Genomic DNA, 25,134 nt, shown 5'->3' with positions numbered 1-25,134 from the left:
TTATAGTATTATATAAATTGATACTATAAATATAATTAATATTACTATTTTTAGAATTAGAAATTATTATATAATTAGAAACTAACCTATTATTTAATAAAAATAATATCTAAAATATTAATTTTTAAAATTAGAATTATTGTCTAATTAGAAAACTAATTTTAAATAAAAATAATATTAAAAAATAATTAAAATATTATTTTCTAGGATTTTAGAAGAGAAATTCTTAGGTAGACTTGATCTACCACATTATCTGTAGATCAAACTAATTGTACAGTGATATATGACATTTTTTATTGAGTGTTATATTTGTATTGGTTAGTTTTTAATCATGGATGGTTAATATTAATAAATAAAACCAACCAATGCAAATACAACACTTAATTAAAAAATACCACATATGACTATGCAATTGATTTGGTCTATGTATAACGCACTAGACTGAAGCTATCTAAGAACTTTTCATTTTACAGTCATTGTTTAATTAGAAATGTAACTAATTAATTAAAAAATTAATAAATTTTTTTATAAAATTACATATGAGCTTGAATCCTATATATTAAAAATAATTATACATGTCAAAATAAAAATCTTATGTGTCAAAATATAGTCATTTAAATGCTATTTTCTAAGATTTTAAAGTTATTATTTAATTAGAAATATAATTTATTAATTAATACATTAATAGAAAATTTATTAAATTACTCTTGAGCTTGAATCTCATGTATAAAAAATAAGAACACATGTCAAAAAAAATTTATGTCCCTTAATTTAATATATATATTATATATATTTTAGTAATTTTATCTTAGTTAAGATTGTATATAAGAAAGTATAATTTAATTAAGATTGTAAAGATCTTAAAGATTAATACTTTTAAGAAAGAAAAAAATAGGGTAGTTAGCTAAGACTGAAAATATTCAAATTCAGTTAAGATATTCTAATAATATAATCAATAATGCATAATGTTTTAAGAATCTCAATTTTAGAATTTCCTTGACAAATTTAATTTTAAATATATAATGAATATCTTATTAGAAAACTATTAATTTATCATTAATGTGTCGTGAATAATTATTATTTCACTTGTATTAAAAAAATATTTTGCACAAGTATAACCGTGAATATTGCGCATAAAGTAATTACTATGCAATATCATAATATATATAAAAATATAAAGAGAAAAAGGATGAACAGATTTACTTAAATAAATTTATTAATATTTCAGTTAATTAAATTAATTAAGTTATTTATTGATTAATTTTATTAATAAAAATATTAATAATTTATTAAATAAATCTAACTCTAAAAGTCCAATTCTATTAAAATTTTAACTTAAAAATAATTTTAATTCTAAAAAAATAATATTTTAAGTTTTTTATATTAATATATAATCGAGAACGTAAATGGTGGTTTATGAGCATAACGAAAAGTGGCTCATTGTAAACCTTAAGCATGATTGGATTTTTATGAATGTTATTGATCATCTAAAGGTATATTTAAATGCTTATATATTTCGGATTTGCACATTCATAAACATATACATATCATAATCATAATATCATAACATACATAAGAAGTGCAAAGGGAGTACATGCAAATTAATAGCCTTATTTATTTAATTAATTATATCATTTATTAATTAACTCTATTAAAATAGAAATACTAATAATTTATTAAATATAAATCTAAATTCTAGAAGTCCAACTCTATTCGAATTTTAACAGTAGTTGTCCAATTGTTTTAGGATTTTAACGTTGCTTGTAAAATAGAGCTTCTAAACAATATTAAGTAAAATAAACTTAATAACAATTAGGATATACATGTATAATTATATGAAAGTGCTATAATCAATTTCCATTTAAGTAATTTTAATTTTACTTTTGTCAAGATATGAGATTAATATTAAATTAGATAATTCTTTAATTATAATCCTATATAAATTAATAAAAAAATTAAATATTATATATTAGACATGAACATATTTAAGGATTCATAAAACCCGCCATATAAGTCTAACTTATTTAAAAATTTGCATCATACTCTAAAAAGAATATTTTTTTCCAAATGCTCAGTTCAAGAATTATTAAGTAAGTTTTTTTGTATTACTCATCAAATATTTATAATGAGGCTCTTTATTATGATGTTAAATAAAAAAAGTATTTATTGTGGATATGAAACGATTAATTTTCATGATCATAGACTCATCAAGAATTAGCAGTAACATAACTATAATATTTAATAATTACTAAATCTAAAGAAAGAGAAATTTTTTATTAATAATAAATTATTCTTCTATATACAAAAATAATATAAAATTTAAATAAATGAATTATAATTTGAAAAAAAATTATTTTTTACCTTTAAATTTGCTTATGAATATGAAATTGATAAATATTTATCTTAATTAAATTTAATAATTTAGCTAATGGATTTATAAATATAATACATGGGTCAATTTATCTTTTAAAAAATAAGAGAATTTGGATCAACATTGTATTGTTGGACTACACTACATTTTTTTACGATCTTGAATTTTAAAAGTAATTATATTTTTATTTTATTAGCAATAGCAAATAACGAATTTCAGTTACTAAATTATTATTATTATATTACATTTATTATTATATAATCAATAATATCTTAGTTAAGATCTTATATGATTTGTTAAATATACTATTGAAATATCTCCTTAAAGAATATGAATATAAGTTCTTTAAAGTAAAATCTCAATTATATAAAAAGATTATGAAATATATTTGTTATTTTTAATTGAATCTTAAACCAAAATAAAAATATAACAATGATACTAGGATTAGACTAATAGAAGAGTGTATTGACGAGTTCAATTTTTAATAGTTCGTGCATCTCGCGCATGTGATAAGTTTTTATTTATTTATTTAATTTTAATTGATATATAATAAAATAAAATATTTGAATTTCAAAAATATAATTAATCTATTTATTAAATAGTACTATGAATAATGCATATCATTTAAAATAATTAATTATTATAGTCATCATCAAATTTAATAATAGTTTTAAAGTAATTAATATAATTAAAAACGTAAAAGCTTTTCGAAGTTTTTATTGTAATTTAAATTACTTTTTATATTTTAATAATTCTTGAAAAATAAATTATCAAGCTTCCAATTAATTATAATTTATCTTAAACAATGATAAATGACTTAAATATATTTTAGATATTTTAATTTAAATATAATTTAAAATTTAAAATATTTGATTTTTATAAATTTTTAAACTAAAAATAATTGATATCAGAAAGTATTTTTAAATATAATAATTATAAATTGTATAATTATTAATTATATTAATATGCTTTATGTGAATTTTGATTTCTAATTATATATTAAATTTATTTATTAATAGTTATATATAAATTTTATAAGTTATAAATAGATTTATTTAATAATAATAATTTTATCATTTATCTAAGCATTATAAATATTTATGATGAAATTTAAAAAGTAAATATATTATTTTTATTTAATAATAAAAATAATATATGCAAAGCCTCTTTTTTGTGAAGAAAAAGGGGTAGTTGACGAAGAAGGTCAACACTATGTGCAAATATTTTCAACAAGAAATAAAGATACCAGACTTATAAATCAAATGAATAGTTTTTTATGTACAAAATTTTTTACATTTATAATAAAAGAAACAAATATTTTCTATGTATAAATATTTCCAGACGTCAAATGAATAGTTTTCTATTTACACTTACATTCGGATTATAGTAAAGATATATATATATATATATATATATATATATATATATATATATATATATATATTCCACACATACATGTTAGTATGAGACATATATATCTAATAATTTTGAATTAAACTGAACTAAAATAAAATATTTTAGTTATTTAATAAATGACTTAAGGGACTAACTTAAATAAAATATGAAAAATGAAGGTTGGAATTGGTAATAATTATACAAAAAATGGGAAGAACTTCTCTCTTAAAAAAGAAGCTTTGCAACTTAACAACAAAAAGACTCACCAATATCAATTACCCAAAATCCATGAATGTTGATAAATATTCAACATTTATAATTTAAAAAATTAAAAATCTAACCTCAAAGTAAGTGATTTTATCTATATAAATAATTTTAATCATTAATATTTTAAAAAAAAAAAGATTGGAAAAGAAGAAAAATTTTGCATAATTAAGCCAAAAATCGAGTAAATAATATTTAAAGGTAAATTTTAATTTTTGATTTTTATTAGTTTATTAAATGATTTCTCTCTTGCACAAGTTAGTTTGGATTGTACAATTTTGTGTTGTTTTATATTTCATTTACTATAATAATAAGAATAAAACTATAACAATTAATTAAAAGAATGAAAGAAGCAAGTTTGGTACAAATAAGTTGATTTATACTTATTTTTTGAAGGGGTTAGAGACCTCCTTTTGAGCTGGATTTTAGATATGTTGTAGCCTTATATGGCTACTATATGTATATAAAATAGCATAATTTTTTGATGTGTTAAAACCTGGTCTATGGACTAATTTATATATGTTGTTCAAGTTAAAGCTGGTGCAGGACAACGAAATATTTAGTCTTGTTTGAGGCCCTTATACTTGGTATTTTACTCATTTTTTGTGTAAAATTAGTTCAATATGTTGCTAAAGTCGTGGTAAAATTTCTGGCCAAACTATAACTATTTAGTAGGATAAATAAGCTAAGTTTCCAGACTGTATAAGTAAATTTATTAAAAATATATTTATATGTGTGTGCTCATGTGCATAACATGCATAGCATTACATCATTTTCTCATCTCACTTAAGTTAGCTTCATAGTTGAGAATCTAATGATGATTTAGGAGTTAATCAAAGCGAGTCTTGTAAGGTCGAAAGTTCAAGCCAAGGAACTTGAGTGCTAGGGGTTGTACATATCTTTTTGCTTGTTATGTTGGCTTTTATCATCGAGGTAAATAGACTTATTATCAACATTTTAACTTAAATAAATAAATATAAATAAATTTTCATTCAAATGTCAATGCTTATAAAAATGTCTTGATTTACGATTATGAGTTTGAAAGACTAAAAGTTGTTAAAAGCTTTTTCTCCAATTTTATATAAATTGAATAAACAGATCTGTGTATATTTCAAATATGGATTTTCTAATTAATTAAGAGTAAGTTTATCTTGCTGAAATTTTTAAGCAGCAAGTATGCTAAATATTACTTTTACAGTGCTCACTTTTGTTATTGACAATCAATTTATGATGATGTAGTGTAAAAATGTAATATATGATATATTATCTTTGGGACAGAGCTAGGACACACATAATGCCTTTGAGGTGTATATCCGATGGTTACCTTTTGAGAGTAAATCTACAAGCATATATAACATGAACGTGAGGCTGAGTAACATATTAGATGGGTTACCACCTATGCTCTTATATGACTTCTTGGTGAATTAACATATTAGATGGATTAATCCCAAAATAATATACATTATTAATATGCTGAGTGTGTAACTGATTAAATATGAGTGTTTTTATGATTTAAGAAATGAATTTTTTAATTCTTATTTATTACAATTATTTTAGAAAAATATATTGCAAGAACATAAAGAAAGATTTATTGGTTAATATTATAATTATTCTTTTCGTTAATTTTAAGTCTACTTACTGAGTATTTTCATACTCACATTTTCGAATTTTAAACTTTCAATTAGCAGGGGTGAGATAGTTTGGAGACGTCTGGTCTAACTCCCTTTTGCGTGTAGATTTGAAGGCCGAGCCAATATTATCTTAATAATTTATATTTATTTAATACATTTTAAAATTAGGATTATGTAAATATATGTAGACTAAATTCTTTTAGAGTATATATATATATATTGACAAGAATGATGATTATGTAAAATACAAAAAGTTTGCAATAATTTGATTAAGTTGGCTATGATTTTGATATTAGGATGTAATAAATTTTTTCATATTATAATAAAAAATATAAATATTAGACATATATTTAATAATAAATCATAGAACTTTAATAATTTGATTTATTTATGTAATAAATGGAGATTTTTTTCTTAAAAAAGGAAAAAAATATCTTTTGCTATATATATATATATATATATATATATATATACACACACGTAATAAGCTATTTGTAAAAGTTTTATTGTATTTTTTTATTTAAAAAATATTCAAAAAAATTATATTTTACCTCTTTAGTATATTTTACAAAAGATTCAATAATAATTCTGATCGGACTGATGTAATTGGTTTTTCGATATTTTTATAATTCTTACTCCATGATGAGTTCAAAGCAAAAAAAATTAAAAAGTTGTGACCATGATATTAACATGTATCCATTGCATTAAATATATTCATGGCCACGTCCCTGACATACAATTTGAATTATCGTTGACAAATGAGATATTTTCGTGAAGAAACATATAATTAGAGATGTGAAATGATGCAACGCAAGCTGAATGGGAAGAAAATATAAACAGTTATAAATAAGAGAATAATATGTAGGAGTGAGAAACTATGCAATAACCATAACATCATAACAAAGAATACATACACATAACCAACAGCTTTTGACAGACTGGTCAAGAATCGAAGAATCTGCAACTGTTAGAATTCAGATGCCCAGCTAAAATATGACATACAGCCTAATCTCTTACCGTACCGGTAGTATGGAGTAAAGGAGCCAAAATAAATCTTTCACCTTCTTCTATAGCCTCAACTTTGTCTTATCGACTAGCCCATCTAATGGTTTCATATAATTGTCCAGATTTGAACAATAGAGTACAACTAGAGAACACCTTTACACCACCCCATGTTTGGACTCTTGAACACAATGAGTCTAATTATTAAAATTCATATGTACTGCACGTGGATTAAAAAAATAGTTTCTATAAAACTTACAATTTAGATTAAGGAAAAAATATAAAATTTAATTCTATAGTTTAACTTAAAAGATTTTATAATTTTTTTATAACATTTTAATATTGTGAGAATAAAAACGTTAACAATTTGCATCCAAATTTACTACTGTTAATTTTATGGATTTGAATTCATTTATTTACTATTAATTGATTGTGATTTTACCGTCATTTCGCTCATTACTAATTTAGTTTTCATTCAAAAATTATTCATGCCAATTTTTATAAAATTGTAAAAAAAAAATCAAAGAGAGAAAAAAATAATCTCATAATTATATTTTCTTCTTTAATTCTATTCAATTCCAATGAAATTTCAATAATTTGATAAGACTAGAGAACTTTATATTTTGTTATCTATCTCATAAAACTAATTGTGCAGCTATCAGACTTTGTTCAAAATTTATTTTCTAAAATTATTACAAATTGTTAATAACATAATTTTCTGAATATTACAAATTCAATTTTTATACTTTTTCCTAGAATTAACCTCGACAGGCAAAATTTTCTTAAAAACGGAAAAAAAAATAGTAAAGCATAGTTCTTTTTATTTATGAAAAATATGTCATTTTTTTAATCGTTTTAAAGTTTTTATTAAATGCATATTAGGAAGTCTTTCTTTACTGTAGAAAAGTGAAAATAATGCCAAGAAGACTTGTTGTAATGAGAAGAATTCTTTTTTATTTTTTATTATTTTTTTAGAAAAGAAGACATTCATTAAAAAGGAGAAGGCGAAAGGCTTACATCGTCTGAGACAAACAAAGAAATGGGATTAGGGAGCTTCCTCAATCCAAATACACTCAGTGCCATCTTCTGTCACAAAATGAGCTCTTTTTTGAAGCTTGTAGCGCCCACAGTCATGGCTAACTCCCGTATGTCACTTCTTCTTTTGTGGATCCAATCCAAAGGAAGATCTCTTTTTTAGACAGAGATCATAGGATTATATTTTATATGACGACCTCACTTAACAACATTTAGTGGCTTTGCCACTAAATGAATAATATATTATTGACCTTTAAAATAATGTCTTTATTCATTAAATATGACTTCTTTTTCTGTTGGCATGTATGCCTTTATTATTATTGTTTTGTCATTCTTTTCACGTCATTTACTTTATCAGCCTGTTTTTAGTTTTTTTAATAATTTTAAATAATAAAAAGAAAAAGTCCTTTCAACAATATTCAGTACCATTTTATTAATAATGCATATGAAAAATTTATTGCATCTCATTCGTATAATTTACAAAACTTATTACAAATGAGATATTTTCATGAAAAACGAAAAATTTATACAAAATTATTACATTTGGTCTTTTTTAAGTCTTCATGGTTGATTACATGCGTGTAAACATCCTTTTTTTATAGAATTTTTTTACAGTACATTTGGTTTAGAGATAAAATTAGAGATTCATTATTATTAGATTATTTTATTTAATTATGATCAATACATATGATAAAATTGATAATATGTTAAATCAATTGTCCAATTCTAATTTTAATATAGTTAAAGTATATTTTCCTATAGAAAATTTAGAGGATTGTGACTACTCAAACTATTTTTTTTATACTCGTTATAAACATAATAACTTACCTAATGTAAAGAGGATATCATTTAAGCTAGGCCTAAAGTGAATTAAAAAATATTTAATTAGTTAGACCAATATAATTTTATAAAATTTAAAATACTCAATAAATTAGCTTAAATTTTAATATATAATCAAATATTTCACTGAATGTTACCGTACTAAACAATAAAAGCGAAAATTAAACATTATTACTTATTAATAAAAATAGAAAAAAATATATCTAGAGGCCAAATTCACTATAAATTAAAAAAATATTCATTTTTGTTTTTAAATAATCACAAAAATACTTTTTGATTTAATTTCTTATATTTTTACTCTTCCTCTTTACATTTTTACGCTTTTGTCAGAGGAGTAAATTTTTTTCAAGCTCCTTAATCTTTTTCACCAGCCAAGGGACGTAAAAGGCTGCAACTTTTACAGATTTAGGTTTGAGAAGGGTGGAGAAATTGATTTTGACTTCAAATTGGTCAAAAAATATCGGTAAGCAGGATATCTATGAATAATTTATAAGAAGCGGCAACTTCTTCTATTTTCTTTGCCGATATCGATCGCTTCCAATGAGACTGGTAGTAGAGGAGAGCTTGCAATGTCATAGAGATCCTATGGCAGGAATTCCATGTTGAATGGCGATCGAAAAAGAAGAGCGGAAGAGAAAGTAATAAGGAATGGTGAAATTGGTGAAGAATGACGAGCTATAAGAGGGATCTTTTTATATATATGTGTGTTTGAATGATGTTTCTTATAAAGCTTGGAACAAGCCATTTCGATTTTTCTTTTTATTTGAAAAAGTTATTTTTCAGCTCCAGATTTTGCTTTTGAAGAAGTTTTATAGCAACTCATTATAAACTTTGGCTGCAAAAAGAGAGATGGACAACTATACATAGCTAAAACTACATTCAATAAAAAGATTCTTAGAAAAATAAAAAATAAATAGAAAATAGTTTCCTTTTTAACAGAAGAAGATATATTTTGAGGTGATTTTGTCTTTTGTACAAAACTAAAAATAGCTTGAGATAAGCTTTAGTTAGCAGGAAATGTGAAAAGAGAGATAAAAAAATGAACCAAATTTTGTTGAGTTAGATACTGTGGTAATAGGTGATATTAATACATTATTTATTTCAATAATTTATTTAAATTAACAAAGAAAATTAAGAGAGAACAATAACAAATAGATGACAGAAGAAGAAAAGTGGCAAAGAGAAGGGGAGCGAGTCGAGAAAGAGAATGCAGTTATTGTTCTAATATTTGGTAACATGTGCTTCAGATAATAATATGCACGCGCGCGCGCACTCACACACACACACATATATATATATATATATATATATATATATATATATATATATATATATATATATATATATATATATATATATATATATATATATATATATAATTAATAAAAAAAAATTTATGGATTAAAACATTTATTAATACTCAAATAAATTCTAAAAAATATTAAATTTTCTATGGTAAGTTAAAAAACTTTAAGATGTCACATAATTATTTTTGAATGATTTTCTGTTGAAATTTTGTTGATGTTTAGTTGATGTAAGAAGAATATGATTTAAGTTTTATTAATTTTTGGTTGATTTTTTATTTATCATCTAATCTATATTTGTTTAGTTTTTATATTTATTTATTGGTTTTTATTTTTTTATTTATACAATTTTTTTTGTAACTTGGTAATTTTACTAATTTTTAGTTAATTTTAGCTAATGTACGATTTTTTAAAATATTTTTAATATAGTCGATATTTAGTTGATTTTTAGTATATTTGCCTTTAGCATATTTTTATAAATATTTTTCAAAAAAATATATTCTTACAAGTAATTTTTTGGAAATAAAAATATAACTATTGTTATAAAAAAAAATTCTGTAAAAAACCCATAAAAAAAGTATTGAATACAATACAGTAGGAAGACTTCTCTTTGAAGAAAAGTTAAAATGTCTTCTCATAAGTGGAAATTAGAAAATAATGTGTGAGAAAAATAATGCAAGGACGACTTCTTTGTCAGTGGATGCAAGGAAGACCTCTTTTTCTTTTACAAAATGTGAGTGAGTAGTTGGTGAATAGTTTTCTTGTAGAATTGGAAACTACTAATAATCGAAACAGTTAATTAAATAACACCAGAATTAGTTCTCTTTATCGTGCGGATATATATTTAATATAATGGTGATGATGATGTCACACATTATATGGCCCATTTGGTGGACATATTTTTAAAATATAACACTAAATTTTAAAATCAACTATTAATATATTTAATCAATTAAATATGGATAAATACGTAATTTTATATATATATAAATATTTTAGCATAATTAGAATATATCTGATAATAAATTAAAGAGTTTTAATAATTTAATTTTTTTATGTAATAAGTAGAGATGTTTAGAAATTTATATTTATGTAACATGAAAATGAATATCCTCACACATGATAAGCTATTTGTTAAGTTTTATTTCATATTTCTTGATTATTAATAATATTTTTACATTTTTCCATTTTCAAAATTCATCAATGTTATATAATTTCTTGGATATTCTCGTAGTTCTCACTTCTTGTAAGGTGAGAATAGAAAAAATTGAGAAGTTGTAACCATGGTATTAACATAGGGTCCATTGCATTAAAATATCCATGACCACATCCCTATATAAAAGGATAAGGTGAAGTTGTGTTTGCAATGCATGAGAAATACTTTTAGTTTTCAATATTAGAAAAAAAATGAAGGAATGCAGATGGGTAGTATTAGTAATGATGACTATTATATTCATAGACATACAAGAAAAATAGAGATCTGACGGTTGTTTGGAGGTTGAAAGAAATGCTCTCATGCAAATTAAGCCTTTCTTCAACTATCCTATTGGCAATTTCCTCTCTTCTTGGGGGTTTTATGATGACTGCTATAATTGGAATAAAGTTGTTTGCAATTCTACTACAAGACGAGTTACTGAACTCCATCTTCAAAATATAAGGTATATAGGGGATTCAAAATATTGGTATCTAAATGCCTCTTTGTTTCTTCCCTTCCAAGAACTAAAATATCTCTCTGTTTCCGGGAATAACATAGCTGGTTGCATTGAGAATGAAGGTTTGTCTCTTTCATTATACTATCATTAAAATCTAAATTAATTAAATAAATTTTAATGTTAAATATAATTCATAACTGATCTTTTTTTTTTGCTACAGGTTTGAAATGCTTTCCACACTTGAGAATTTGGAGTTTCTTGATTTAAGTTATAACAACTTCAACAACAGTATTTTATCATCCTTTAGTGGTTTTTCATCTTTAAAATCTTTACATATACGTGGCAACAAATTAAAAGGAACACTAAATGTCGAAGGTACGCTTCATTTACTTTTTTTTTTTTTTGTTTCCTATCAAATAAAACAAAGAAATCGTATTATTGTTTATTATCCATTTTAAAATTAGTTTAATTGAGTAGTGTCACTCATGGTTGTAGAATTGAATTATCTAACAAGTCTTGAGGAGTTGAGAATGGAAGAGAATGAAATTGAAGGCTTTCAATCTTTGTATGGTAAGAGTTAGAATAAAGTTGTATACTTTTTTTTTTTGAAAAGAATTGTTTAAAGCAAAAAGAAGAGTTCCATTGCAGGTGGTGAAGAATTGTTGAAATTGTACAATCTGGAGTGCCTTGACTTGAGTTTTAATCACTTTGATAATAACGTTTTATCATTTCTCAAGGGGCTTTCATCTCTCAAAACTTTATATATAAGTCACAACCAATTGAAAGGACTATTTGACTTGAAAGGTCAGATATTATTTATTTCATTTTCTATTTTGTTATGCTATGATAATAGTTTTGAGATTTAATATAATATATATACACTTCCAATCCCTAATATTTTTATTTAGTCTATTTTATTTCTTCAAATTTGTTAATAGCTTTATGTTTTAATTTTATTCTCTTGCTGCTTAGAATTAGAGGCTTGGAGCAAACTGGAGGAGCTAAGTTTAGGTGGAAATGAGATGGACGAATTTATTTCATCAACAAGTATAAGCTAATTGTTATGATAGACAAACATGGGAACCACATGCTATATGTTGTTAAAAATCTCACCTTAAATAAGTGTGGAGAAAATAAAAATTTAATTTAATTGTTTATGAAGATCTTACCACCTAATAGCTTATTTTCATAATTGTTTGAAAAAAAAAGGTTGTCATTTAAAATATAAATTAAACTACAGGTACATGTATAGAAATAACAAATGAGTCAATAAAAATATAAGTTATTTAAAAAAGAAAAAAATTTATATATATATAGGTCTAGATTTTATCAAAATATGGATATTAATTTTAATTTACATAACTTGCAGGATATAGAGGTCCAAGTAGCTTGAGCACTCTTTATTTAGATTCTATCAATACAAATGGAAGAAGCAATATGCTACAATCACTGGGAGTATTCCCACACCTCAAGACACTTTACTTGAGATTTAGTAATTTCACCGGAGGAGACATATTTATTGCAGGTATGTTTATTGTATACTGTTGACTTTGACTAGCCTCATTGTTTGTCATGTCCCTACATTGGGCTTACTTTAATATTATTAATACAAGTTTACATAAACCACGTGGCAATAATATTAAATTTTTATTTCTAGTATTATGTTTAAACATAACACTCACTTTTATTTATGAGCCAACAAAAATAATCTCTCAACTTTGCATTTTTCTATATTATTTTAGTTGTAAAGTTCATTATCGATTTCAATAAAATTGCAGATTATTTTATTCGAATACTAATTTTATTTATTGGTTATAGGCTTCCTTGTTCTCAAAAATTTACAACATTTATACTTGCAATTTTGTACTCTCAATAATAGCTTTCTATAAAGAATTGGAACACTGACCTCTCTCAAAGCTCTATCGTTAAATGATTGTGGACTCATTGGCACCATACCTTCAACCTAAGGTACAACATCTCTCTCTCTCTCTCTCTCTCTCTCTCTCTCTCTCATATTATGTTCTAACTAAAAATCTATAAATCAATTTAATTTTTCAGGATTATGTGAGTTGAAACATCTCAAAGTTTTAGATATCTCATTAAATAGCCTCAGTGGTAATTTGTCTTGGTGTCTAGCAAATTTGACATCCCTTCAACAATTATATCTCTCTTCGAATTACTTCAATGGAAGTATCAGTTTATCTCCTCTCAGCAGTTTGACATCCATCTATGACTTACGTCTTTCAGACAATATGTTCCAAATTACAATCTCTCTTAATCCTTTTGTCAACCTCTCAAAGCTTACATATTTTGACGGTGGGAATAACAGAATATATGCAGAAACAGAGATAGAGAATATGATCCCAAAGTTTCAATTGAAGACGCTTCATTTGTCTGGTGATGGATATGGTGGAACATTTCCTAAATTCTTGTACCATCAACATGATCTTGAAATAATTGGGCTGTCGAACATCAAATTTAGAGAAACGTTTCCATATTGGTTGTTAGATAATAACACAAACCTAGAAGAACTTTATTTAGCCAACAATTCTCTTTCCGAGCCTCTACAACTACCAATTCGCTCTCATATGGATTTGTCTATGTTGGATATATCTCATAATAGCTTTCATGGCCGTATTCCAATGCAGATTGGAGCATATTTTCCAAGTTTAGCAGAACTACAAATGTCTAGAAGTGGTTTCCATGGTAGCATTCCCAATTCAATTGGAAATATGAGTTCATTGACATATTTGGATTTGTCTAATAATCAATTCTCTAGTAACATCCCCAATTCGATTGAAAATATGCCATCTCTTTACGTTTTGGCGCTAACAGAGAATGATGTTTCTGGAAGTCTACCATCTAATTTTAGCCTTTCAAGTATATCAGAAATTCATTTGTTTAGAAATAGAATACAAGGATCATTGGAGCATGCATTTTTCCGTGGCTCTGATTCGCTTATGGTGTTAGATCTCAGCCACAATCATATGACTGGAAGCATTCCATCATGGATTGGAGGATTATCTCAATTGGGTTATCTTATCCTGAGTAATAATAATTTTGAAGGCGAAATACCAATTCAATTGTGCAAGTTGAATTATTTAAGTATAGTGGTTCTTTCACACAATAAACTTACTGGTCTTATTCACCCTTGTCTAAAATGTAGTAGCAATCCGGATAGGAAATTCTATACTAGAAAAAGTAGTTTTTCTTGAAACATGGAAGGACATCTAGAGTTGACAATGAAGAGTTTGTCCATATCTTATGAGGGAAGTATTGCTACTTACATCTCTGGAATTGATTTCTCTTGCAACAATTTTACAAGCAGCTACTGAACTTATCTCACAACAGTTTGATAGGATCAATCCCTACAACATTTTTCAACTTAAGTCAAATTGAGAGTTTGGATCTTTCAAAAACAAGTTGCAAGGGAGCATTCCTTTAGAGCTCACTAAGTTATATTTTTTGGCTGCATTCAACGTGTCGTACAACAATTTATCCGGTAGGATACCTGAAGGGGTTGCACAATTTGGAACATTTGGTGAAAGCAGTTATATAGGAAATCCTTTCCTTTATGGATGTCCACTGCCAAAAAACCGCAATGCAAGGGAATCACCACCATTGATATCAACAACTGCACTTCACAATTCAGAAAGCATGGGTCTCATAGACATGGAAGTTTTTTATGTGAGCTTTGGGGTGGCTTACGTGATGGTATTGTTGGGGATAGATGCAGTTATATACATAAATCCTTATTGGAGAAGAGTCTAGTTTTACTATGTTCAAGTGGGTATGGACAATTGCTATTATTTCATCATTGATAATTTTTCCAAGTTTAAGTTTCTGAGATAGCCTTTATGGATGAAATTTAGTTAGTATGCTGTTGTGTTTGTTTTGAATAAATCGTGCTTAATGGGCCATGTAAATTTGGTTTCTAGAATGAATGATAAATTTGATTTCTTACTCTGCAGCTATTGAGAAAGTTGTAGCATCATTATTTTTTAATGAAATGGATTGCACCCATTTACCAACTGGTTCTAATATGGTTCAACACCTTGATTAAAATAATGATTATTAAAAGATTAGAATTATACATAAGAAAGTTTATAACTTATCAATACACTTTAAACCATTCAATATCTAATTCAAGATCAAAAAAACCTGCATCAAAAGGATAAAACCAAACCAACAACTAAACTAAAACAAAACAAAAACATCACTTATAGAGACTATAAGTTTTATTTTCAACTCTGCACATCTTTTTAAAAAGTTTCCTTCTATGTTCTATTGATCAGCAAATCTCATAATTAAGTTTGGTCCTGACTCAGTGTTCTTCAGTCCTAACTCAAATTAGGTTGCCCTGTTCAATAGAACCTCTAGTCTATAAATGGATTAGCCACCGGGTTGGGTTCTTGTGGAATACTTTTTGAGCATCTAAATTTACTACTTTCGTCTGAAATTTGATAGTAGATTAATGCAATAACATTGGATCCAGTGAATGTAATGGCGGATTAAAGCATTGAGAATTACAGGTTTGGCCTTAATGATCAATTCTATTGTTGATTGACATGGACCAACATATAACCAAAATATACTGTTAAAACTTTAGGAGATGAAATGATTGATCATTTCAGTGATGCTCTTCATCGTGCAAAATTCTTTTTTTCTTTTAAAAAGAATGTGTTATATAGGCATCAGAGTACCTTTCTGTAAACTTTCTCAAGGAGAAAAATCGGATGCATACCCATTTCACTAGTATATAAAATACAACAGTAAAACACAAAAGGGAAATCCAAGAAAGTTCTTTTCAAAGTCGACTCTAAATCAAAGTCTCCCCTAATAATGGAGTCTAGAAATGTTATTTTATTTGAACGGCTCTATTTCAATGACAAAATCAATTAAGTTTAATAATAATTCTTAAATAAAATAAAAAATTATACATTTCGCATTTCATATAGATGAAGGGTCTATTTCGATGAAAAATTTAATTAAATTTAATAATAACTATGCGAATATTACTTTATATTTATTATAAATATTTTTAATATATAAAATTTAGATTGATTCTTTACTAAAAAATATTTTTATGTATAATTAACTAATACTAATTGAATACATGATAACAATTCAATGAAGATATAATTGTAAATATGTTATATAATATGAGAAAACTTTGTTAAGTTATTAATTGATATATTAATTATATCTATAAATTAATATAAAAATTAATAAATCTTATAAGATTAAAAATTATTGTTTAATTAGGATAATCAGTAAACAGTTTTAAATAAATATCAAGTAAGAAAGTATAGATAAAAAGAATGCAAGTGATAAAATAATTAAGAATAAATAATTAAGATAATGATTATTAAAATATTAGAATTATACATAAGAAAGTTTATAACTTATCAATACACTTTAAACCATTCAATATCTAATTTATTTATTCAATATTTTTAGTAATAAATTAATTCACCAAAATAAATAAAAAATTCTCAAAAATTATAGAAATAAAAATTGGAAACAGGAGCCTCCCATGTGATATGAGAAAGGAGAAGACTGAAGATCATGTGGAAGATCAATCTGCTGCCACGTGGCAGCATTATTGAGTGAAGATGATATATTGAAATAAAAATCTAAACATATTAGTTTGTGATTGTGTGTATATTATTTTCTTAATTGATGGGTGGAGGTAATTAGAAATGGCAACGGCAGGATGCTTCATAATTAGAGATTTTCAAGTTCGAATCCATTTAAAATATCATTACTTAACCTATCTTAATCATATTTCAAACCTAACTCTATTATTTATATCCATTTCAAATTCGATTATACCAGCATATTATTTATATATGTACCAATCTGATTATATATTATATTTATGATGTATTTTATCAGTATTAACTAGGATTAGATACTCTTTTCGATAAAAACTCATTTAAATAAATAAAATTGGATAAAAAATATATATGCATCTAATAAACTCATTTAATATAAATACTCATAAAATCAAATTAATAACCTGCTATGATAAAAAAAATTAGTTACTAAACTCTAATTTTTAGAAAAAAAAAAAGTATTTATAGAATGGTGCTATTATTTAGAAAGAAATATGATAAAAAATAATAGGATTAGTTTCTTTTTTTTTTCATTTTTAATTTTATAAACTAGTATTTGAGGTTTTTCTAATTTGTATGTTTTTCATTGAGCTATATTTTTAAAATTTTAGATATATTTTTCTACAATTTTAAGTTTATAAAATACTTGTATAATCTATTAAAGACATTTATAATTGGAGGGCATTGAGCCAAGATCAAAAAAACCTGCATCAAAAGGATAAAACCAAACCAACAACTAAACTAAAACAAAACAAAAACATCACTTATAGAGACTATAAGTTTTATTTTCAACTCTGCACATCTTTTTAAAAAGTTTCCTTCTATGTTCTATTGATCAGCAAATCTCATAATTAAGTTTGGTCCTGACTCAGTGTTCTTCAGTCCTAACTCAAATTAGGTTGCCCTGTTCAATAGAACCTCTAGTCTAATTAAGAAAAATATCAAGTAAGAAAGTATAGATAAAAAGAATGCAAGTGATAAAATAATTAAGAATAAATAAAAGATTATTGTTTAATTAGGATAATCAGTAAACAGTTTTAAATAAATATCAAGTAAGAAAGTATAGATAAAAAGAATGCAAGTGATAAAATAATTAAGAATAAATAATTAAAATAATGATTATTAAAAGATTAGAATTATACATAAGAAAGTTTATAACTTATCAATACACTTTAAACCATTCAATATCTAATTTATTTATTCAATATTTTTAGTAATAAATTAATTCACCAAAATAAAAAAAAATTCTCAAAAATTATAGAAATAAAAATTGGAAACAGGAGCCTCCCATGTGATATGAGAAAGGAGAAGACTGAAGATCATGTGGAAGATCAATCTGCTGCCACGTGGCAGCATTATGGAGTGAAGATGATATATAGTCAGTAAAAACAAATAGAAACCGATATATGAGAGAACTAATAATCAGCACTTCTTATACCTTAACTGCTGACAAACCTCTTTTTTATTTTTTTTAAAAGCAACATTTCATCTTATTAAATAAGAGAAAAATACAATATGAGGTCCATTGCATTAAAAATATCAAAGGCCAAGTCCCTATATAAGTGTAAGGTGGGATGTGTTCGCAATATATGAGATATGCAATTCCTTCTCAATATTAATACAGAAAGAAAAATGAGGATAATTAAGGAGAACAATCGCATGGTATTGGTAGTGATGATTATTATATTAGCAGATATACAAGGAAAATGGAGATGTGATGGTTGCTTGGAGGATGAGAAAAATGCTCTTTTGGAAATCAAGGCTTTCTTCAATTATCCTGATGGTCATTTCCTCTCTTCTTGGGGGCTCTATCCTGATTGCTGCAATTGGAGTGACGTGGTTTGCAATACTATTACAGGACAAGTTACAGAACTCAATCTTTATTATATTAAGATTTGGAATTCAAAAGATCGGTACATAAATGCCTCTTTATTTCTTCCTTTCCAAGAACTAACTTATCTCGATATTGGCAGAAATAACATAGTTGGTTGCATCAAAAATGAAGGTTTGTCTTTGTCATTATGCTGTAATTACAGTCCAGCTAGGGTTTGTCTTCTCTTGTTTATTGATTGATTAAATAGGCTTTAATGTTAAATGTTCATTCCTGCTATTTTATTGTTCAGGTTTTGAACGGCTAGCAAGCCTTAAAAATTTGGAGTTTCTGGATTTAAGTTACAACAACTTCACCAACGACATCTTATCATCTCACTCTGCTCTTTCAGCCTTAAAAGTTTTACATTTAAGGGGTAATAAGTTGAGAGGAAAACTTAACGTTAAAGGTAATTAAGTTTCACTTGCTTTCTTTTTTCTCCTTTCAAATAAAACAAAGAAGTCATATTATTATTATTATTATTATTATTATTATTATCCCTTACCTGCTTTATCATATTAATTTCATTGTGTAATACTAACTCATGATTGTAGAATTGAATATTTTAACAAATCTTAAGGAGTTGCATAAACGAGGTAATGAAATTGACTAATTTTTTATAATATTTTAATTTATTTTTAAGATTGGTGAGATTTAAATTCTAAAACCCACTCCTAAAATGATTATAGGTGAATTAATAAAAGTATCTTTGAGATTTAGCATAATATATATTATCCCTAATATTCTAATTTACACTAATTCTTTCCGCTTCACATTTAATTCAGCGACTGCATTATTATTAAATTTTATAATATTGCAGTTCTTATGTTTTCAACTAAATTAGTCCTTGAATTATTGGGAGTTAGTTTCATTTTAATCATTGAACTCTTATGTTATAAAGTAATTTAGTCCTTTAAAATTAATACACTTTTATGAATTATATATTTAAAATTGTTAATATTTAAATATCAAACATCAAAAAATATTATGAGGAATTCATCCTTAATTTAACTCTTTTGCTGCTTAGAATTGGATGCTTGGAGCAAACTGCAGGAGCTGGACTTGAGTGAAAACGAGATTGATGAATTTGTTTCATCAGCAGGTATAATATAATTGTTATATGATTTTTCTTAATGTTTTTTTTTTTGGTCAAATTGTCTTTCTAATTAACACTGAGATTTAAATTTCTCATGAAGTTGTATAATAGCAATTTAATTGCTAAAGACTAACTTTTGGACTTGCAAAGCTTTTATTTTTATTAATGATTAAACTATTTTAATTTTTTGATCTTCGGTTCATAATATTAGAGTTGTCCTCAGACACAAATCATAAGGATTTATTATTGTAATATATAGACCTCAAGGAGTAAATAGTAATAACATATGAAGGGTAAAATCGTCTTTTATATGACATTTAACGGTGGTTACTGATATGAGATAGAGTATTTTTTTTTTTAAAGAAGGGGCAGTAATTAATAAAACAAAACCTCAAGAGAATTTTAATGTAAAAAACATACTTTATGGTTAGGCGTTTTTGCACCTAGAGGATTGTAGCTTTTTTTTAAATAAAAAAATACTTTGTAATTTAGTTTTTTTTTATATTTTTTATATTTTATATTTTTAAAAATAAATTTTTTTTATAGGTGATTTACTATCATCAACTATCATGATACTTTTAAAAATATTATAATTTTATTTTAAAAATTATTTTATTTTATTCCTAATAAAACTAAAAAATATATAAATTTCATTAAACATAAATTCAATGTAGTTAATTATATGCTAAATCACTTAATAAGTGATTTTTTTTATTAAAAATGAATATTATACTAATATTAAATTATAAATCGAAATATATTAGTTTGTAAGGTAGTAAAACGTAAAAAAATTAAATCATAGGGTATTGCTTTATCACGAAAAAGGAACATAATTAATTTTAATAAATGACTACTATATATTTTATTTGGTTAACAACATGCTAACATTGTTTATCTGATCTGATATGGTTTAGTATTTTTACATTTTCATACTTTGTAGGCTTTTATGACACTTTTAATCCCTATATTTTATTTCATTCGCTATTTAAATACCACAATAAACTTATTGTATTAATATTTCATGATTTGACACCCATAACCATGAATGATAAATATTTTTATAATTATATTATATAGTTATATACATCAAAATATAGTTAAAATTTATAAAATATCATTACATAATAAAATACATACAAGTTTTAATTAATTATAGTATTTAGTTTTAAGTAATTTTATAATGAAATGCATATAATTTTTTTACCTGAATAAAATCACCAGATAATTAATAATCAAATATGAGAAGTGATGGCATTATACAAATAATAGCTACAAAATATAAAATTTTCAGGTAAAGAAAGAAAAAAGAGACATGTCTTATATGAAGTAATAGTCCCCTTTATCATAGCAAAATAAAAAAAATGAATAAATATGAAAATATAATAAAAATAACAACAAAATTTATATAAAGTTACTTTTATATTATTACTAAAAATAAAAAAATAAAAAAAGACTTTATGCATATATTGTAATTATTTTCCATGAGTTGAATTCTATTTATACCCCAAATTGGAGTGTAATCAATTTTATCTTTTTCGAGAAGAATGAAAGGAAATTATTCTCCTTCTATTTCTTTTCCCATCTTAGAAAACTAAATAGCCAAATATAATAATAACTCATTCTTCATTCATTCCCGTTCAATCCCTTTGAATTACCTTTCATCCATATATAATGTTATGCATAGTGTTAGAGAAGGACTTGGAGCATGAAAAGTGAAGGCCAAATATAATTTAGGAGAAATTACAAAATTTGATTTGCATTTTCCCATAAGAGGTTTTGTAATTTTTTTGTGATGTTTTCATACCCTGAACAATATTGTTAATAATTTTTCTTAAAAAATATTGTTAATAGTTTTGATCATTAAATTTAAATGAAGTCCGATTGTTACAAAATTGGTCTTGTCGGATAGATGACAAATGTTAGAATTTTCTAATTATGTCAGATTATTCAAAATTTGTTAGAGTTGACTAAAATTTAAAAAAAAAATTGTAAGATTATTCTATTTCTTTAATTTTTCTCTTTAAACTCAATAAAATTGAGATGACTAATCTTAGATAAAAACTAAATTGATAAAGAGTTGAATGGTGGTAGAATCACAAGTAATTGACAACTATTAAATTAATAGTGTTAGTAAATTTAGATATAAATTATTAATAATTTAACTCTCAAAATATTAAAATATGACAAACAACTACAAAATCTTTTGTGTCAAAGATTGAACCTTTTATACTTCTGTTTAATTTTTAACCTCAAGATTAAATGTGGATAGATAGGATGATAGTGCTAAGACATTCTAAGAAGAGTTTTTGATAGCCTTAAATAAGTATCAACCAAACTGGTCGTGAGTATTCTCCTTCTTCTCACTAGCTAGGTTTATGGAGAGAGAGGAAGTCAAATTAATTAAGTCAATATTCTCAACCCTAGCTGTTATTGGTGGTGTATCACAAAGTATTAGGTTACCTTCATTCAAGATTAGCGGTGTTAGAAATATAATTTTTTTTTTTAATCTTATCTAACAGTTTAGATTTTTAAATGATACCATTCTTTTTAATGTAGTATCAGAAGATTTATGATATAATAAGTTTAGAATTCAATTATCGGTCACATTTATATTATTAATTAAATATTTAAAAAGTAAAACAGTTATGTGCTTGTACATAGCCCAATAAAAAATTTACATACGAAAATATACTAGAAATATAAAATTAATTTTAAAGCCTTATTTTACTAACTTAAATTTTTAAATGGAATAGTTGTTTAATAGTGGTTGAAATATTATTAAAGTGTCCAAGTAATTCTCAATGAATGGCATCAAGTTCTATTAACGACGGATTGTGGTAGCTTTAAATTGAAAATCATGCTCCCTGAAACTAAAGTTGAGGTTAAGAAAGTGAAGTGAGGTCAGTGTTGATAGGTCAAATTACAAGAGAAAAGGGCATATAATGTTTGGTTGTTTAGCATTATAACAGTATATGGAAGGTGACAATACAAGCCTATCAAATATAAAACTTGCCAATTTCTCATATTTTTAACATGTAATTTCCTTTATAGATGCATAGATTTCTTTCTCAAAGCTCATATTTTCAAAGTTCTCAGAACTATCAAAATTTTTGTCAAGCTCCAAGTTTCACTCCCAAGCTCTCTCAAGCTTCCCCAAGTCTTTGAGTTGTAGGGTTTTCTTAAGTATCCAAATCTTTTAACACTCCAAGATTACAGCTTTCTCAAGCTATCTCCAAGCTTCCTCAAGTTGGATACAAGCTACTTCAACTCTCAAAATATTAAAAGTGAAGCTAAGATCCATTTACTGCTCAGATGATATTTGAATCCCCTTGTCCAATCGATCTTAGCTTCATTTTTAATATTTTTTTCATAACGGATGTGTTTTGATTGGTGTTCAATAAATTATGTAAACCTATTATATATCATATTTAGTAGTTAATCTAATTTTACAAAATTTTCCGAACTTGATAAAATATTCTTCATAAAGTCTTGAAATTTTTGACGTTAATGTTGAAAATATCTTGACAAACTATAATATAATTAGTGAACCAATTTTTTTGAGAAGGGTCGATATTTTATCTAAATAATAAATTATAATGAAGTGATATGAATGACAATAAAATTGAAATGACTACAAAAAAATATAATAAAAAATATAATCACATGAAAAAAATTAATAAAAAGGCACATATAGGAATGTAGTAATTATAATGGAATTATAATATTTATAATCTAGTATTTTAATTTAATAAAACTCAAACTAAAAAAGATAGTCATATAGTATTGGATTAATGCCAACTACATTTGAGACATGAAGTAATAATGTATGGATAAAAATAGATATAAAAACTTATGATTTAATTATCCTATTTTCAGTTACCTAAAGGCTACATATTATTCACTAATATTTTAAAAGTAATTGCATGAATAACTTATAACTTATTTGTGAAATTTGGAAGGGTTTGTTAACTAATCAAAATCCATTTGAAACTACTTTTTACATACATACTAAATGGGAAATTTAATTCCACCCATGAACAATATCTTCATAAATTGGAGAACAACATCTTGATGGATTGGAGAATGATTTTGGCAATCTTTTTGCTTAATTTGTATGGTAAATTGAAATCACACCCCACTTTTTATTGAAATTAATAAAATAGGAAGAGAAACAATGTTTTTAGAGTAATATTCAAAATATAAAATATATTAACAAAATGTTATACATAATTTTAAAGATTAGTTTTACTCCAAATATCTCAAATCTTCTTGAAATTTATATTCATGTAATACATTAACAATGTAAGTCGTTGCTAATATATGATTAAGCAAAATGGATAAAGTATGAGTTTTAGAAAAATATCAGTTACCATACAGAAATCATGAAATTTGTAACTCACAACTTAAAATCCTAAAGCTACAATTATACACAAAATTTTGTATTATTTTGATTTGGAAGGGAAAAGAATTGGAAAGGAAATTGATAACCCTGTTCAAAGTGAAATGACGGCCATGATTTGATTTGACAATAAAGGTGACAAGATTTGTCCAAGTAGCTCAAATTTAGTGGGCCATATATCCGATGATTAAAATACTTTCTATATAAATATACATACAAGTACACCTGCCATGATGAATTGATTAAATGATCATTACTAATTAGTAAGTAATTATCAAGTACATCATTCATCAATCAACATAAACAATATTAGATATAATTCATTTTTGCACTTTATACTTTAAAATTGTAGCTTTTATAAGAGTTTAATAGAGACATTTTAAAGAAATAATATTAAAATTAAAAATAATAACTAAACAGCCTTTTTTTTTTTAAATCCGGGAATAAATTGAAAACAGATCATGTTTCTGGCACAAATATGTATTAAGGATTAAGAAACAAATTCCTCAATCCCACTTTCTTTACCTAAATTTAGGGCCAAGTAGTAATTTGGAAAGCCCATGAGCTGCTAGGCCATGCCCACACTGTGTACTAGTAAAATGCATCATCATGCCATTGCCATTGAAACTCCAAATGCAAATGGATATTAGCATTTAA

The 25,134-nt window shown here is 24.9% G+C and overlaps 2 protein-coding genes across 2 annotated transcripts; both read left to right on the top strand.

The window, feature by feature from the left end:
• Window positions 1-11,357: 11,357 nt before the first annotated feature.
• LOC8273277 (receptor-like protein 56) lies at window positions 11,358-15,265 on the top strand. Its single transcript, XM_048372370.1, has 7 exons — window positions 11,358-11,500; window positions 11,715-11,869; window positions 11,990-12,064; window positions 12,467-12,541; window positions 12,864-13,019; window positions 13,553-14,607; window positions 14,918-15,265. Exons 1-7 carry the CDS (start codon window positions 11,358-11,360, stop codon window positions 15,263-15,265), a joined length of 2,007 nt encoding a protein of 668 aa, XP_048228327.1.
• Window positions 15,266-18,744: 3,479 nt separating this feature from the next.
• LOC8275716 (receptor-like protein 38) lies at window positions 18,745-20,095 on the top strand. The gene is made up of 3 exons (XM_048372369.1): window positions 18,745-19,117; window positions 19,236-19,391; window positions 20,010-20,095. The coding sequence occupies exons 1-3, from the start codon at window positions 18,745-18,747 to the stop codon at window positions 20,093-20,095; spliced, it is 615 nt and encodes a 204-aa protein (XP_048228326.1).
• Window positions 20,096-25,134: the final 5,039 nt, after the last annotated feature.

Source organism: Ricinus communis, chromosome 3 (genome assembly GCF_019578655.1).
Source record: "Ricinus communis isolate WT05 ecotype wild-type chromosome 3, ASM1957865v1, whole genome shotgun sequence".
Lineage (NCBI taxonomy): Eukaryota > Viridiplantae > Streptophyta > Magnoliopsida > Malpighiales > Euphorbiaceae > Ricinus > Ricinus communis.
This window is presented reverse-complemented; position numbering and strand designations above follow the sequence as displayed.